The sequence below is a fragment of the Streptopelia decaocto genome, assembly GCF_964273445.1.
Source record: "Streptopelia decaocto genome assembly, chromosome: 2".
Lineage (NCBI taxonomy): Eukaryota > Metazoa > Chordata > Aves > Columbiformes > Columbidae > Streptopelia > Streptopelia decaocto.
The window spans coordinates 15,210,884-15,227,878 of NC_138655.1; the positions used below are offsets into that span (position 1 = coordinate 15,210,884).

At 41.7% G+C, this 16,995-nt stretch overlaps 1 protein-coding gene across 3 annotated transcripts in view; it reads left to right on the plus strand.

Annotated features, from left to right (window-relative positions):
* Positions 1-16,995, plus strand: part of SAMD12 (sterile alpha motif domain containing 12) — a 167,107-nt gene that overhangs the window by 44,109 nt on the left and 106,003 nt on the right. For all 3 annotated transcript variants that reach the window (XM_082043937.1, XM_082043939.1, XM_082043938.1), the window contains exon 3: positions 2,505-2,634. In XM_082043937.1, coding sequence (XP_081900063.1) covers positions 2,505-2,634 — 130 coding nt within the window. The remainder of the gene's footprint in view (positions 1-2,504; positions 2,635-16,995) is intronic.

The following is a 16,995-nucleotide window of genomic DNA, read 5'->3' on the forward strand; positions in this document are numbered from 1 at the left end:
AGGAGAATAGTTGCTGAACTGAAAAGAGCAGCCTCTTAGTTAAAGCAAACATTGGCACTACGTGTGTACTTTCAGCTAGGAATAAATAGCTTGTACATTTATAGCTAGCTATATGTATTTGTATACAAATATTTGTAAATTAAGTATTTTTATGTTGTACAAGAAAAGCTCTTAACAATTTATTTTTGAAGGGCTAACAGACTTTCCTCTAGTCTTCAAAAGATCCAATGCTCAAAAAATATCTTCAAATTCAAGCAGTAACTCAAATAAAAATACACACTGAAGTCCTGACCCTGTTGTTCAGCGATTTCAATGGAATCCAAGAAACTGCTTGTGCTCTATGGCTATTTTTACTTGTTTTTTCATTTGCTCTGTTTGTGAAGGACACACATTTATATACGCATGTAATACAAATCAGCTGATACCATGATGTTGGGTTCTTCATTGGAATTCAGTTTCTGCTGTGACTCGGACAGCAGTAACAAGTCGGGTAGAGGAGCTCAAGGAGGAGCCAGTTGCACGAGGAGCAGTGAGGGGGCACTTGCTGTCCCTGCAGGGTCCTGCCTTCTCCAGACCCTGGTGGTGTCCAGAGCGGGTTCTGCAATGCAGGGTCCTGATGTGCTGCTTGGAAAGGGCAGCGGTGGAACAAGCGCTGGCCTGGTTACAGTGCCGTGTCAGCACCTTGGTTTGTGGGCGCTGAGTCTGTCAGTCAGGTTGCCACTTCTGCAGAAGGTGGCAGCTAAAGAGGAGAATCAATTATTTGGGACGGTTTTGTGCATTATTGTGATACCTCTAAATGTGGATGGTGCCGATCAGTGTGTTTGAAACAGGATTCATGTTTCCGGTGAGTGTATTTTTGTTCAAAACAACTAAAATTTCCCTGCTGTTTATTGAACTTCTACCCAGACAATGAAAAAGAGATAGGGAAAATTTGGCATGAGAAATTCAAGACATTTACCCATTGGAATTTTATCTCTGCCGTATTCCCTGGCCCTAACTTAATATCTTTGCATGATGCACTTCATGGACTTAATAGGACATGCAAAGCACTGGCTTAAAACTGCTTCAGTCCTTTGGGATTCTAGTAATGAAAAATTTCAAAGCAACTTTGAAAAAGTCTGTCTGACAAAGTACATCTGTGTAAATGCTGGGGTACACCCTGGCTGGCAATATTGAGGGAATCTGCCATGAGTCCTAATGGAGAAGAATGGTTGAGATGACATTCCCCTTCACCTCAAATTTGTGCAGAAAGACGTCTCTTGAACCTTCCAAGCCACCGAGGAGCTGGAGGACAGTTATTCTGAATGCACAGCCTGGCAACAAAGATACTTTAATTTATTTTGTAGTCTTAGTTCTTTGACAAAATCATGAAGTAAACAGATACATTGGTGTTCACACCCGCTTACATCAGCGATGTCCAATGTTAAACATTTATTGTTGGTAATAACCACCCATCTATTTGAGATTTTCTTAGTCTCCTGAGCAAAAAAAAACAAAAACCAAAAAACCAGATGAAATCACTTTGAATACTTTTTTTTATTGTTGTTGTTTTGCCTACTTTGACAAGAGACTTTAAATCCCTGCAATTCAGATCATCAAGAACTCAGCGTTTTCATATGGTTAAAAAAAAGAGTGTACGTACAAAGGTGAATTGCTTTATTAAATGAAATGTGACTTTATACATATGACAGTGCAACTGACAATTTATGATTGTTTTATGTATAAACTGTTAATCTGTTTGTTGAGATAATCTGTTATAAAATTGAATTTTCAGGGAAATAGCGAACAGTGGTCTTTTAAAAATGTGTTTATGAAGAAGAAACTTTTAAGCAGGAGTCCTATTTATTTCACATAACGGGGATTGTAGGAGGGTTGAAGGCAAAAAGGAAGCAGAAAAACTAAAAGTGCTTGTAAACATCACTGGAAATGGGGACGATGTCAGCCAAAATGCTGGGTACGGACCGCCCCCCCAGCTGTGCCTGCGCCGCTGTGCAGTCTCCTTTTCCCTGGCGGAACACGTCTCTAAGCTTGTTTGCACTGAAGGGCTTTGTTGCAAGATCTTTTGGAATTGTCACTGAGGAACACACCTGGCCTGAGGATACTCCTGCTTGTCCATGGTCGTATCCAAACTGCGACGCCAACCTACAGCCCTCTGGTGAATCCGAAGGGTTCAAAGGCTGCAACTACTGCCCCTCGGGTGCAGAGTTGGTCGTTCTTTAAACTGTTATTCAAGTAAGACATGGTGCAATATGTTTCTTTGATGCAAGGAACACATATGCAATGCAAAGTAATGTTAAAAAAACCTTTCACTGTGTAGGATTCCTGGGTGATGTATTTGAATAGCTGGGGCTTGTGTAACATGCAGGTAATTATTGGATATCTGCCAGCCAGAGCAGCTCCCATCTTGCATTTCTTATTTTAGTATCTTATATAGACATCACAGATTATTTCTGAAACGTGTGCGGCCTAAACATAATTTCTGTTCATCATTTTTGTGTTTGTAGTCTGGGACTGTGAAGCTGACCAAGCCTGTGGCGCTATGGACCCAGCAGGATGTCTGCAAATGGCTGAAGAAACATTGCCCTAATCAGTATCAAATCTACAGTGAGTCATTCAAACAGCATGACATAACTGGTAAAGTATGCACTATCAGACATATTTCACTTGCTTAAAATGTGGCAAATTGTTTTACTTTGTTGCTAATAGATTGTGACTGTGCGCTGTGGACTTCTTGCTGATTGTATGACTAGAGTTACAAGGTTTAGAGCAGGAGGAATACACCACCTTTCACAGGATGCGATAAGTGATTTCCCCATCTCTCTAAAAGATAAATTCAACATTATTCAGGGTTAATATAATGAGGAAAGAAGTCAGTCTGTATGTGGGTAAGCGCCACACCCTGTTCATTCCAAATAAATAAAAAAAGCCCCAAACATTAAGAAATGTCCTATGAGGAAAAAAGTAAATGAGTTTCTTTTCATGGAAGTGTTTCACCTTGAGTTCATATTCTTTTTTGCCCTCCTCCCTTTTTTTTTTTTCAATTGAACTTGGAGTCCTTAACACGTAGGATGGGAAGCAAACCCAACTGAGCCTCTCCCTAGGGCTGAAAGAGAATCAATACAGCAAGTTGTTTTCTGACAGATGTTTGTTTAACTTTGTTCTGGAAAATTTGCAATGGAGGAGATGTTCACATATCTCTATTCCAATAATTTATGGTCTTTAAAGTTGGTATTTTCCTATTGTCAATCTAAACTATTATTTCCAGCCAAATAAACTGATTTCTGTCCCAGGCGTAGCTCAAGTACAAACAATCCTTCTTTCTTGCAGTCTTTCCTTTATTGGATAGGGGGTTTCCTGCTTTCACATACTTTCTTTGTCTACTCTAAAAATTATTTGTTTGTTCTATCATGGTTTATCCCCCAAATACCCACAGGACCTCCAAACCTTTAACAGTTTGTGTCTGTCTTACAAGAACATATTTAAAAGCATCATTATATTTTATTTTCCTATTTACTTCAGAGGTTTATATTGATTTTGTTGATCTGTTTGACTTGTTAACTCCTACTCGGTTTGCTGTAGTGGTATTTTAACTGACCACTTTGTGGTCAGCTGAAATTTGTTCTCTGAAGTGGTGGGATACAAAAATGGGAATGGGCATTCAGCCATTTAATATCAAGCAGAAGTTTGAGTTTCACATACAAATCTCGGTCTTAACAATAATGTACTGTTAACTAATGTGTGTTTCAATTAGTGTTTTGTTCGTGTACTTGTGGTGTTTCAAGTTTTCCATTGATTCCTGTTGCTACTCTTTCCTTCCTGATAATATATGAATGACTGCAAACGTGGCAAACTTAACTACCAGTATTTGTTTACTATGTAGCCATGAATACGCGCACATACTCCTATGTGAGGGGTGGTTTGTATTGGTTTGGTAAGCGTTGAGTTTTAGTGCGTAACCATTGTGCCCATTTCCTCTAAGTCATCAGCCCTGAACGCAGCCCATAGGAATGCAGCCTGGGTCTCCACCCATGTGTACAGAGCTGACTGCATCCAGAGCGCTACCAGGAAGAACTGAGGCTATTTCTTAATGTTTTCTGGTACTGTTTTACCGACATATTGTCTCTTTTTAGAATTAAGACACGGCGAGATAAAGTTGAAAGGAAAGTTGTTTTCATTCCAACATACATGTAGATGGAACCTGGTAGCTTCACTGCAGATGTGCACAACATCGAAACTTATAGACCTCTGTGAAAAAGAAGAATCAAGATCAATTCTTCTTACTTTACACAAAAGAAGTATAAGGAAAATATTAGTATGAGTGTTAGAATGTAAGTCTGCAGGAAAGAAAATCAGTTCAGTAACTACCAAAGAAAAGAAGAAATGCGATCAATGTTTGTACGGCTTTTATAAAAGTATGTTGTGATAATATTATGAGTGAAATCAATAACTCGGGAGGATATTTCCAGTGCTCTTGGTCCCTGTGACTCCGATTATTTGAAATCTAATAAGGGGATAGAACAGTGGATTTGTGGCTCAGAAAAAGTAGAGCATGAAAGGAGCATGGAAACTAATGTGAAGATTAAGCCAAAGTATTGTAACTGTTTCCAGATATGGTTATGGAAAAGTGATGTGATTGTTCAAAATTTCTCAGGAATTAAAGTGACTTTACAGGCTGCTTTGATATGGAAAAATATGATGGAAAAGAACTTGAAGAAAGTGACATGAAAAGGATATTTAAACTTTATTTGAAGATAAAATCTAAGTCATGGTCATAAGCCAGGAAAATAGTCTTGGGCAAATATATCTAGCAGTTGTTAACCATAGGTGTTGAAAAACGCAGCATTTTACTTGGGACTGTTAGTTGCTGATGACAGTTATTGAGTTGGGGGCAAAAAAGCAACCCAAAATGTCCTTTCCTTTGTGGAGATTTTATACCTTTTTACTACTCCTGACAAAGAGCAGCTGCAGATATGTAAGAATAAAATGCTTTATCTGGTGATCTTGAGGATGCCATGGGACAGAGTGTACTCTCATCAGAGTTGTGGGTGACACCAAATTGGGGGTAACAGTTCACAGACTCAAGAGTGGGGCTGCCATTCGTAGGGAGCCTGGTCCAGGGACCAGACCTCGGCTGGAGGAATGTGCCAGCAGGAACCACTGGAAATTCAACAACTGCTCTTGGCGTTTGCACCAGTGCGAGTGGACATAAAGAGCTGCTCTGACTGACCAGCTGTTTACACTCATTTGATACCATTATAATTCAGGGGGCAAAGCTGAGAACTGGACCTTGCTTTCCGTGTGCATTTGTGGATTTGAATTTGCTGGGCAGCAATACTTTTAAATGACTAGGAGTTCTTGAGAGATGAGCTGTTCTTTGATGGTGTTATCCTGTACCATTTTTTTTTTTGCAATGTCTCAGCATTAAGCAGCGCAAGACTGGGCATAGAATGACTAAGGAATAAGCATTTTGGTGAAAATGGTCCATTGACAAAGTAATAAAGATGATATCCAAGTAACTGCTTATTGATGCATGATTTGTTGAAAGAAAGGAAGGAAGGAAAGAAAGAAACGCTGCTTCACCTCTCATTTTTACGCCATGTTCCCCAGTGTGCTAATGTGTGTCTAGAGAGCATGAGGTTTTAATGCTATAATCATTAAACAAACCTCATTCTGTCAAAATAATACCCAAGAGGTACCTTGGTCCAAGTGAAAGAATTTCATAGGAGGTACTTGAAAGGGCTCAAGCCTTTTTAAATTAAACTTTTAAGGAGGAAAGGAACAGGACTCAAGAAAACCTCTTTTTAGTTTTATAAGGGACCAGAGCTTATGAATATTCATTAAATACCAAATGGCACCTCGGAAAATGAAATATATGCTACTGAAAACCTGCTGCAAATAACCTTAAAATCTGGCTAATTCTGTAACCTCCAAAGGTGCTTGCATTAAAACAGCTATGTTGACATATATTTTTATGAAATTCATATGAAATCTTGCTTTTAAAATCTGAATTGATTTGTTGTTTTCACTTCAATAATATCTTGGCAAATGTTAGGTGTTTATCACATCAACTGAAATACTCAAGTTACTTAGCATATGGGTGAAGGGATGATCTTGTGGTTTAAGAGACTAAACTGGAATTTGGAGAAATCTTGGCTCCATTTCACGTTACTCTGATGTTGTTAGGAAGCACACTGAATCCTCAGGGTCTAAGTTACTCTATCCATACAGAAAAGGGGCTGCTTTTTCTTATCAAAGTGTTGCCAAATATCCTTCTGATTTCCAGAAGATGCCCTTTGGTTCATGGAACTCACTGAATTTTGTGCTGTGACCTGGGGATGAGAGGCGAGCAGGGGGTGTGGGAGGCCTGGGGTTCAGTCCTGCCCCTGGGGCGGGAAGGGTCACTAAAACCAGATGGCTTTATTCACCATGTTGTGACCTTCTGATCATGCTCATCCTCCCCGTGTGTGTTTTGGCGTCTCTACAATGGTGATAAAGATACCAGTGTTGTTAAATGTGTAGGAAAGATGTTGTTTGAGCCAGCTGAGTCTTTCTGTTAGCAGGTCTGTTTCATTTGGAACAACTTCTGCTCGCTCCCTCATCCATCCCTTGGAAAGTGATTCCAACTTTATCCTTCATCCTTCCATTATTAATGAGTATCACATTGACCCATAACATCTCTCGTGCCAGTGACGCGGCACACCTAGTGTGAGACCAGATGCAAGAAGCGAAATGAGGTCTTGTGTAAGGTGACCTCTGTCGGTGTTCACCCCGACGCTTCCCCTCTGCGTTACTGACACCCGGCCCTCCAGAGTCTGCTCACTAATCCTACTGTAGTTACACTGCACAAAACTACACAAATCAGCACCTCTCCTTAGCTTGTTTCATTGGACATTGTTTTATTATCCCTTATGAACTGGTCACAACCTGCCCGCTAGGTTGTTATTGGTAGAGGACTGGTTTTATGGTCAGGTGTAGGACTGGTACTAAGTGAAGAAGGTCCAGGTGTTGCAGGAAGTACCTTTAAAGCATTATTAAAGTTTTGTTCACCACATTTTTATCTGTCTGGTCCCAAACCTGTAGCAAGTTCCGAACATTCCACAGCACTGTCCTATATCTCAGAAAGCATCTAGTTTATTCACGGAAGAAAAGAGTTTTTAGTAGAAACAAAAAGAACCTTATTGTGTCCAAGTGGAAGGTATTTCTGCTATTAGTTATCTTCCTTGTTTTGCATGTGACAGTGCTCTTCAGCACAATAGATCTCTCCTCCCAAGCAGTGTTCATCTGATAGAGGTGGTGTAGAAACAACTTCCGTCTCCAGCCAGCTCTGTGAACCTCTTCCCTTCTCTGTGCTTCAGCCGGCCTTGCCCACGGTCCTTATTTGTGCCACTTTTTTCCTTCTCTTTCTGTGAGGTCTTAACAGCAGCGTTGGTTGGTGGGCTGTCAGTTCAATCCTGACTACATCCATCTGTGATTTAATAAATGAAATAAAATCACTGCTTCACCCTGGAGAGAGCTTTCATTCTGCTGCCGGGATAAGGTCAGACTTATTTGTAGTGTTCTTTGTGGAGCTGTGATGCTCGTGTTGGAAAATGTGAGGGACTGAAGAGTTTTCCTTGTTTCATGCTTGGCTACCCTCAAATTTTTAACATGTGGAACACATCAAAGAGTGACAGACATTGGGATAAGGCTCCTGTACGCTTAATATGTGGCAACTGTTATTTTTCCATGGAAAATAATATCAGAAATATATTAATGCAACCCTGTGTTTATGTAGCGTGGAATTGAAAGAAGTGAGATGAGCCAAATAGTTGGAAAGTGGAAATCTTTTTTCCTTATGCAGCCTCCTACTGATAACATTTTGGATGCACGTAATCTCTCACACCTCAGCAATGGCTCCTGGCTCTGGTTTCCAGTCAGATCGTAGCTCCTGCGACACCCAGTGAACTGCCGCAGCAGGAGGCAAAACTCCAACAGCTCCTGAGAGATCTGGTGTGACCGGGAAGGCTCATCTGCAGCTGCAAAGGGGCCATTGAGGCACTTGAGTGCTTCATGGAAGTTGTAACTTAAGTATTAACATAGTTGATTATTTTCTGATAAACTGGGTGTTCTGTGGAAAATAGTCTGTGGAGTATTACGGCAGAAAGTAATTTTTTATGGGGTTATTATTATTATTATTATTATTATTATTATTATTATTATTATTTTGATCTGGAACAGGAGAACATTTTCTAACCAGCTGCCATGATAGTGTCTTCACTGCTAAACCAGCTTACCGCTTGTGCATAGGAGATCTAGGCCCTATATGTTTAAGAAGAAATCGCATCAATTCGTCATGAGGCAGAACCATCTTCACTTCTGTGCTCAAACCAGTGGGGAGTGTCTAATGCCATTATTTGTTACATTAAAACCTGTGTGGAAGAAGTGATATTATCATCTGTTCTGTTTAATAGGAAAGGGAACTTGCTGAAGGGTGATTGAGGCATTTTTGGCCTTGCTTGCCAATGATGTATTGTTATTGCTTCTCTGTCTACTAAATTCAGAATGAACAGTTTCCATGCTCCTGCTCCATTATCAGCTGGGGGATCTGCTATGCAAGGAGCTGATGAATGTTTTACAGCATTTCCTGTGATATTGGATATTTCTTGGGTCTGGTTGCTTTTCCTTGGTGTGCTCTCTGCACTTCTGACTACCTGGGAAGTTCTCTCATGGTTTCAATAAACAATTGCTCTACAGCACACTCAGAAGTGAATTGCACTCTAGCTGCCTCTTTTTCTTCACTCTGTCGCTCTATAAGAATTCAGGGAGAGCCATGGTAGCCTGATTTGCTGTAGCTTTTACTACAACCTGATGTAAAACACAGAATCCAAATCATCTTTGAACTGAAAAGTATCATTCCTGTCCTTCAGCTTCAGATTTGAAACTCCCTGTCAACTTGGCTTAGATAAGTTCTTCTGTACCCTTAGAGGGTGAGCATTTAGGTGACAGGAGGAAAAAGTATATTGCTCTTTATTTGGAGCACTGTTTACTTGCTCCCCAGTACTTTCTCCTCAAGTGCTGTCAGATGTTGGGGAATTAATGTTTCATAATTAATGCAATGATAATTGGATTATTTCTTTCCTCTAGCACAAGCGTTCTTTGCAATTTTAGTTCAATCTTGTTCTGTTTATTTTAGCGAACTTCTACTTACTAGAGATGGTATCGTGTTTTACCCTTGTCCTTTAAAAGATCTTTGTTGTACAGTCTTTGTAAAACAGATCCACTGTGTTCTCTGCAAAGCACTGATTCACATCAGTATCATGTAAAACTCACCTCCAGAACCTCTCACCGTGGCAGCCAGTTTCAAAATCAATTTCTGTTTCTTAGTCAGAGGGAAGCTAAAAATGTGAATTAGGGTAAGATATGGAAAGCTGTATCAAATGTCTGAGCATAGCCTATTTCAGGAATTCTCAAACCATATTGTAAAGCTTTGTGATATTTCCTAGTTTGCTGATAAGGCTGCACAGTGTGTCTGCAAGCAAGAACAGAGCACTGATTGTGATCCACTGACAGAGCCAAAAAGCTTAGGAGCTGATTTAGCCTTTGGGTACGTACCCTATCTATCTGAGGTGACTCGGGCATCCAGTTTAAGTGAGATTCAGAAGATCAAGGGTAAGAGAGTAAACTGTTGAAGTAATCAGTGGAGGGACAAGGGATGCCTCCAAGCAGATGAATTTAGTGGACTTCATATAGCTAAGAGAAGGTGTTATGAAAACACTTGTTTCCTTTGTCCACCTTCTTTTGTTCTTGATAAGCCATGCTTTTTATAAACCATTTTTTCTTTAGGTGCTTTACATGAGTATTAGTTATTAATAGTCCTAACACTGCCAAATACTCATTTTACTTCTCAGGAAGTTCTTTTTCTGCATACTTTGGAACCATCACCAACCGTTAGTGATTAGGTGGTTACTTTACTACATTCCTTGATGACTAGGCTGTGTGATCCCATCACCTAGAAGCTGGGCAGGGTGAAGCACTGTTGGTACTTGGAGACCTCCAAGGAACAGCTTGAAGCCATAGAATGTAGCATTGTTAACCTTGATCCCATCTGGTGGAAACCAGCACAGACCTGGGAGGTGTTGGAGGGTCTCCTTTCAGATGACTTGTCCTGTCGCCTGGCAAGGACTATTTGCCTTCTTGCTGTGCAGACATGAAGTCAATTTTATGGCTCAGTTGTAGGTAAGGAAAACTTAGATGGGGAAAACTTCAGTGATTAAGTGGAGGAGTTGTTAGAGGACCTTACAGTTCTTCGCTTTGAAGAAGTGAATTAATTCGCTGCCTAGTGGGTGTGTGTTTGTGATATCAGTGAGCAGCTAGCACTGATTCCTTTTATTTCGGCTTGTTACTTGCCAGCATGTGCTATTCATGATATGGGGATTTAGTCTTAGTGTATCTTATAATTATTTGGCAGTGTTTCTCCGGTCTAATAACACAGCTAACCTAATGATGAAATGCAGAAGGAAGCTCTCCTGAAATCTGAACCTGGAGGAAGAAACAGCCGAGAGTTTGATTTCTGCTCCGTGACACAAATGAGCCAGTGCATGCTGAATCTCTCTTACCCGATCTGTCTGCAGTTTGTTGTGTTCCTTCTCTTGCCTCTGACTCCCACTGTTGTCTGATCCCCTGTGACTCTTCCCAAGCCACACACCCTCCGGCACTTGTGCTGTTATTCCAGCTTCTTCCCTGTCTCTATTTTTCTAATAAGTATGTAGCATAAAAATCCACTCTTGCACCAAATCTCTGACAAATGGATTAACTCATATCCTAAATGTTGCCCTCTGCCATGACTCTGTGTTTTCAGCTCTTTCACAGAATCACATAACGTTAGGGATTGGAAGGGACCTTGAAAGAACATCTAGTCCCATCCCCCTGCTGGAGCAGGAACACCCAGATGAGGTTACACAGAAATGTGTTCAGGCGGGTTTTGAATGTCTCCAGAGAAGGAGACTCCACAACCCCACTGGGCAGCCTGTTCCAGTGTCTGTCACCCTCACTGAGAAGTTTATTCTCAAATTTAAGTGGAACCTCTTCTGTTCCAGTTTGTACCCGTTGCCCCTTGTCCTATCATTGGTTATCACTGAGAAGAGCCTGGCTCCATCCTCATGACACTCACCCTTTGTATATTTATAAACATTAATAAGGTCACCCCTCAGTCTCCTCTTCTCCAAGCTAAAGAGCCCCAGCTCCCTCAGCCTTTCCTCCTAAGGGAGATGCTCCACTCCCTTAATCATCTTTGCTGCCCTGTGCTGGACCCTCTCCAGCAGTTCCCTGTCCTTCTGGAACTGAGGGGCCCAGAACTGGACACAATATTCCAGGTGTGGTCTCACCAGGGCAGAGTAGAGGGGGAGCAGAGCTGCCTTCTCTCCCCTGGACAGCATTGCCAACAAGAACCGGGCTCGCCCTGTGCGGGCGCCTGCGTCCCGAGTTCCCCCGGGCAGCCGCCTGCGCTCCTCGGTGCTCCTCAGGTGTCTCCGGGTCGCTGTTTAGAAACCACTCGAAATGCTTGGGAAAACGATGTTGTTTTTTCCCTTTTCCTTCCGCCCGGCCTGGAGCGCCGCCCGTGGCCGCGGGGGGGCGCCAGCACACAGGCCCGAACCCGCTCCCGGCGGTGGCGCCGGTCGGGGAGCGACCGCGCTGGGGGTCAGACCCACGAACAGGGCGCTCTGTGGGACCAGAGCTCCGGAGGGCGTCAGACACTGCCGTCCTTACCCCCGGGGTTCAGCCCCTTCCAATTAGCTTGTCAGTTCTTAATTTTTACATGTCTCTCTTTGAAAATGATTCTGGTTTTGGAAATACCAGCCCAGCCAGCTGAGCCTTTTACAGAGAGCAAAGAGACTGGAGTGAAAAGCATTCTTCCTTACCTCCCCTGTATTATAATAAAAATAAAATCCAAAGCTTTTGTTGTTGTTGTTGTTGTTTTGGGGTTTTTTTGTTTGTTTGTTTGTTTTTTAAATAACTGGTCTAGTGCTGAAACAGCTGGCCCCTGAAAGTCCCGATTTGCCAAGGGAATAGCCTTCAGTAAAAAAGAAGTACTTCCTCCCAGTGCTCCAGTGAAAATTATTGTTTGATTTCATATATGTAACTGAACAGGCCGAAAGTCTGACAGGGTACGGTATGGTGCATTTGGCACTGAGCTTCATCCCTGTAATCACAGAATGCGCAGAGCAGGGAGGTCACAAATAACCTGGCTATTTTAGCCGAGATATAAGGACCCATGTCTAGCATTTTCCTCTGATTTCAGTGGAAGGAGCTCTTGGAACAACAACAACAACAACAACAACAACAAACTCTGGATTCTGTCCAAGCCCTTACTGCATTCAGGAATTGATTTTCAGGCCTTCACCCAACAAGGATCTGGACACCCTGTGAAGTGTTTACTTAATTCCTCAGATTCTAGTGGTGATCAACACTTACCTGATGCAAGAGAAGGGGTTTTGTCCTTCTGTTTTCAGCCAGAATTGCTTGCTCCTCAAAAAGAGGAATCTGTTGTTAGAAACTTGTGTCTTTTAATTGATTTTGTTGTCTGTGAACAGAAACCCTGCACATATAAATGTGAGCCTAGATGCAACAAAAAAGTAGGATTTTAATAAGCCATTTTGGTCTGAAACATGGACATGTAGATTAATCCATGAACCTCCTTAACATGACGCACTGAAGGCATGATTCTTAAAAAAAAACCCAGCAAAATAGAGTCTTCCCTCCCCTGAGGTTTCATTAACCTTACTGAGCCCCAAAGTGCTTATCAGAGGCAAACTCTGTTATACAGCAATCAACATTAAGTGGTTAACCTCAGATAAAACTTGGGGGACTCCTGTTCTAATGGCTTATTATTAACTACAGCCACTATCCAACGTAATCCAATATGTGAATGCTTACATTGGAGGGCTGTGTTGCTGCTGAAAATCGGGTGCTCTGCTCTTACTGAACTTCAGTGGCTGCTGAACAGTCTGCTGTGCATTTTGGTCTTTCAGGGCTACATTGCTGCAGAAGTGGAGTTAAAGGATGAAGGAAATCCAAACAACCCCAGATAAAACAACCTCGAAGAAACCCAAAAACCATGTCAGAACATGAGCTATCCCTCTGAAGTCTTCAGAATCTCAAGAGCCTGCAACCCATCAGGCTGTGCAGACCTTACTCTGTTCCCCAATAGCTCTGCTTGAAGCACAGCAGAATTCCTGCCCACCGGGTTGATAAGAGAAGCCTCCAAGTTCCATAGACAAAAATGTTGCTTCTTAATCACTGACTAAGAAACCCAAATGCTCCTCCAAGGGGAATTTGAGGTTTTGTTCTGTTTTGTGAAATGCGGAACAATGATACCCTTGAGGAAATGCGTCTCTTTTGTCAGCGTGCCACGTATTCGAGACAAGCTGTCAATGTAATCCCAGTCCTGTCAGCTGCACTGACAGGGCACCTGCATTGCGCTGGGCCTGCTGACATTGGGCTGTGATTAGACGGAGGCCTTTTACACAAGTGTTTGAGCTCCCAAACAAGTTTGTATGTATAAAGCCCCATCACTTTCTCTGCGGGTTCTGTTGTGTGCAGTGAACTGCAGAATTGAGATTACTTAGCTGTTCCCAGGTCAAAATCACCAAATCCTGGAGTTATTTATGTTGGAAGGGAACTTTAGATCATCTATTCCAGCCCCCCTGCCCAAGCAGGATCAGCTACAACAGATTGTCCAGGACCATGTCCTGTTGGGTTTTGAATATCGGCACAGATGTTCTATTTAGTCAAGGTTTTCCTTGACTGTAATTTTTAATCTACACCTTTTATTGTTTGTTTTGCACAGGTTATGTAGATTTTTATCTTGCAGTACGTGTTCTTGGTCTAAATATAACTGCTTGGAACCTGAAGAAGGATTAATAAGGTTGTTCATAAAATAGTGCCAAATGTGGAATAATCCCAAATGGCCTATAAGGAAATGTTTGTTACATGTTCTAATTTTTTGTTGCTGTTGTTAAGTATAAACACTGTCTGGAGAAATGCCATGAATGTGACAATCTGTAACGAGCATATCAAACCTATGAAGTACTGCAATCCAATCCACTGTCAAGCATTGGTTAAATTGCAAAGCTAAACTGCTTGTGTCCATTGGTTTATGGATGTTATACGCATGTAGATAAAGCTTGTCATATATTGGCTTATCAAAACCAAACAAAAGACAGCTTGACTGTGATGAATGTCACCTGTAACCTTTATCCTAAGCTAGTCTGCCTCTAAATTTGCCATTCACAGATGTGTACTGTCCTTTTTTTATGTCACGTTAAGCCATATTCAAACCCATATCATGCTGACTCATTCCAAGTCTGTCTCATGAAGAAAGATTCTTTCTGTTAAAAAAACGATAGTTTGGGGTTTTTTTCTTTTTATTACACTCATCACAAGGAGCTACAGACCTGTTAGCCTCTTACCAATTCTGCCAAAATAATGGAACAGTTAATTTGGGATTCTGCCAACAAAGAATTGCATTGTATGGTTAATACCAGTCATCTTGATGTCCAGCCTGTCAAACTAACCTGGTGCTTTTTTCTTTCTCTTTTGCTTTCCATTGGCATTGGCACAAGTTTAGTAGTTAAGAGCTGCCATGCAGAATGCAATAGCTTTTTTTTTTTCACCCATACAGCTTAGGATCACATGACATTGTAATTAAACCTGTGCCTTTTAATTCTGTAGGCTGCGTGCTGGAGTGAGGCTGGTTCAGGGACAGGGGCCCGTGCGCAGCAGGGAGACACCGATGAAAAAGGGCTTTATTGGTGTCCCCTGGACTGGCTGGTTGTGCAGCATTGTTCAGACTTTGTGTTGGTTGCCCAAGTGTTGCAGTTGATGTGGGAAGCAATTAGCAGGACAGGTTAATGGTACAAGCGCGCTATAAATAATCTAGCTAAATGTTTCTGACAAAATTTGTTTTATTGAATAGCCAAATGTCTTTTTCAAAGAAGAAAATCAGTTGGGAGTTATTCTAGGCAGGCACATTACATGTACTCTGAACACAAAGCTAATGGGACTGATGTAATCTCTTGTTATAAAAGTTGTACTGAATAGCAGGGACTGTTGTAACATGCACAGGTCAGGTCGCTTAAGTCTCCTACATGATACTGTGTCCAGTTGTGATGTCTTAATTCTAAGAAGAGCCTAGAAGTAGATGGAAGGCGGAGCCCAGCCTTTTCCCAAGCCTGGAAGATGAGCCCTGTGTTGTCATGTTGCAGGAGATGAAGCTGCTGAAAGGAGGGTTGATAAGTGACTTGATAACTGGGTATAGGGACTTAGCAGGACAACAATGTACGATCAAAAGCTGAAATTGAAAGCTTGAGTGATTCAGTAATCAGAAAATGAATCCCGGCTTTGCAGGTCATCCAGCAGTGGAAGTGCTTACTGGGAAAAAGGGTAGATGCTGACAAAGTCAACGTTTTAAAAGATGGGAAAGGTGGATGGAAAAATAAATGGTAAGTGTGTGTACCTGCAGCACCCAGGCTTCACAGTCACTGTGGTCCTTTAGCAGAAATACCTGCAGTCTCTAGATTCTGCTATACTCTGCAATCTCCTTGTGGGGTTTGGGTAGGGGGTGATGTGGTTTTGTTTTTCTACTTGGGAGCCCAGGCCTTCAGAAGAAAAGACCCTGGGAAGCTCGAACAAGCTTTGAACTAGGCACCCCACATAGTGGGAGAAACTAATTAGCAAAACTAAAGATAAAATAATCTGCCGGTTACCCAGCTGTTCTTGAGCTCTACAGCTGGTTTTTCCTACTTGTTCAATCAGTATGTCAGACAAGATCTAGGGTAAAACTGCTGATATAAGGGCAACTTATCTATGTATTCCCACTTGAAGCTGGATGTGAGCAGTCCTGCATGCTACTAGATGTACCTCTCTTGTAAACATCACATGTGGGGTAAGTACTTAGGCAACTACATGGTAGAACAGTTAGTAATTTGTATGTGTAATGTGTATTTTCCTGACAGCCCTCCTAGGGTTTGAATCTCTTTTACTTTCCTGTGTTTGACCAGAGAGCATGTTAGGCTAGATTCATGTAATATAGAAAGTCTAACTCTGAGATATAAAATCCTCCCCCGTCTTCTTTTACAACTCCCCTGTGACCTGAATTTTGCAAATGTGGTGAATGTGACATATGCAAAGATGTTGTCTGTAAACAATCTGTTACACATTTCTCTGAAGTCCAGTGGGATGCTGATACATGCTCAAATACCTGTAGTTCCTTTAAATCCCTTCTTACATAGCATTTCTGTACAAGGTTCCCCATGTAGTCTACTAATACCATTTCTTTCCGTGTCCATTTACACATTCTTTGTAGATCAGATAGACGTTTGTTGCTGAAGCTGCATGTGATGCTCTCTTGCTGGGACAGGTACCAGAACCTACAGCCTGCTGGGAGACTCTGAGTAGTGCCATAAGGATTCCTGATCTGCCTCTTTGTCCTGGGATGGGACCTGGAGCTGCAAAGTGCAGACATCAAATCAATCTAGAGTGAAGGAGGGTTCACACTGGCTGTGTTCGTCCCATTTTTAGGCAAGAGTGCATTCTACCTGTGCAAATGCCATTGCTTTTCTTCTGTGCTTGTGTCTTCTTCGGGTTTAAATAGGTTACCTAATCTCAGGGTGTGAGTTTTTGCAAAAGCTCTTGAGGTATTCAGATGGTGAAGTTCAGGTGTTCTCTGGTGTCCATTCAGAAAAGTAATTCAGGACTGCAGGCTTCCGGGAGGTTTTATCTTGGTGCATGAATTTTCTTTAACAAAAGCAGAAACAGTTACCTGCTCAGGTCAAAAGAATACATTGGTCATAGAATTGTACAAGACTTGGGTTTTTTTTGACAAGGCTAAATCTTAAACTACTATGTGAATGGTTCAAGGAGAAACACTGACACTGAATCGTCAGAGTCTAATTTTCTGGATCTCTAATATCGCTTTCGTAATTCGTAGATCCGCACTGCTGCAGAACAACACGGCTT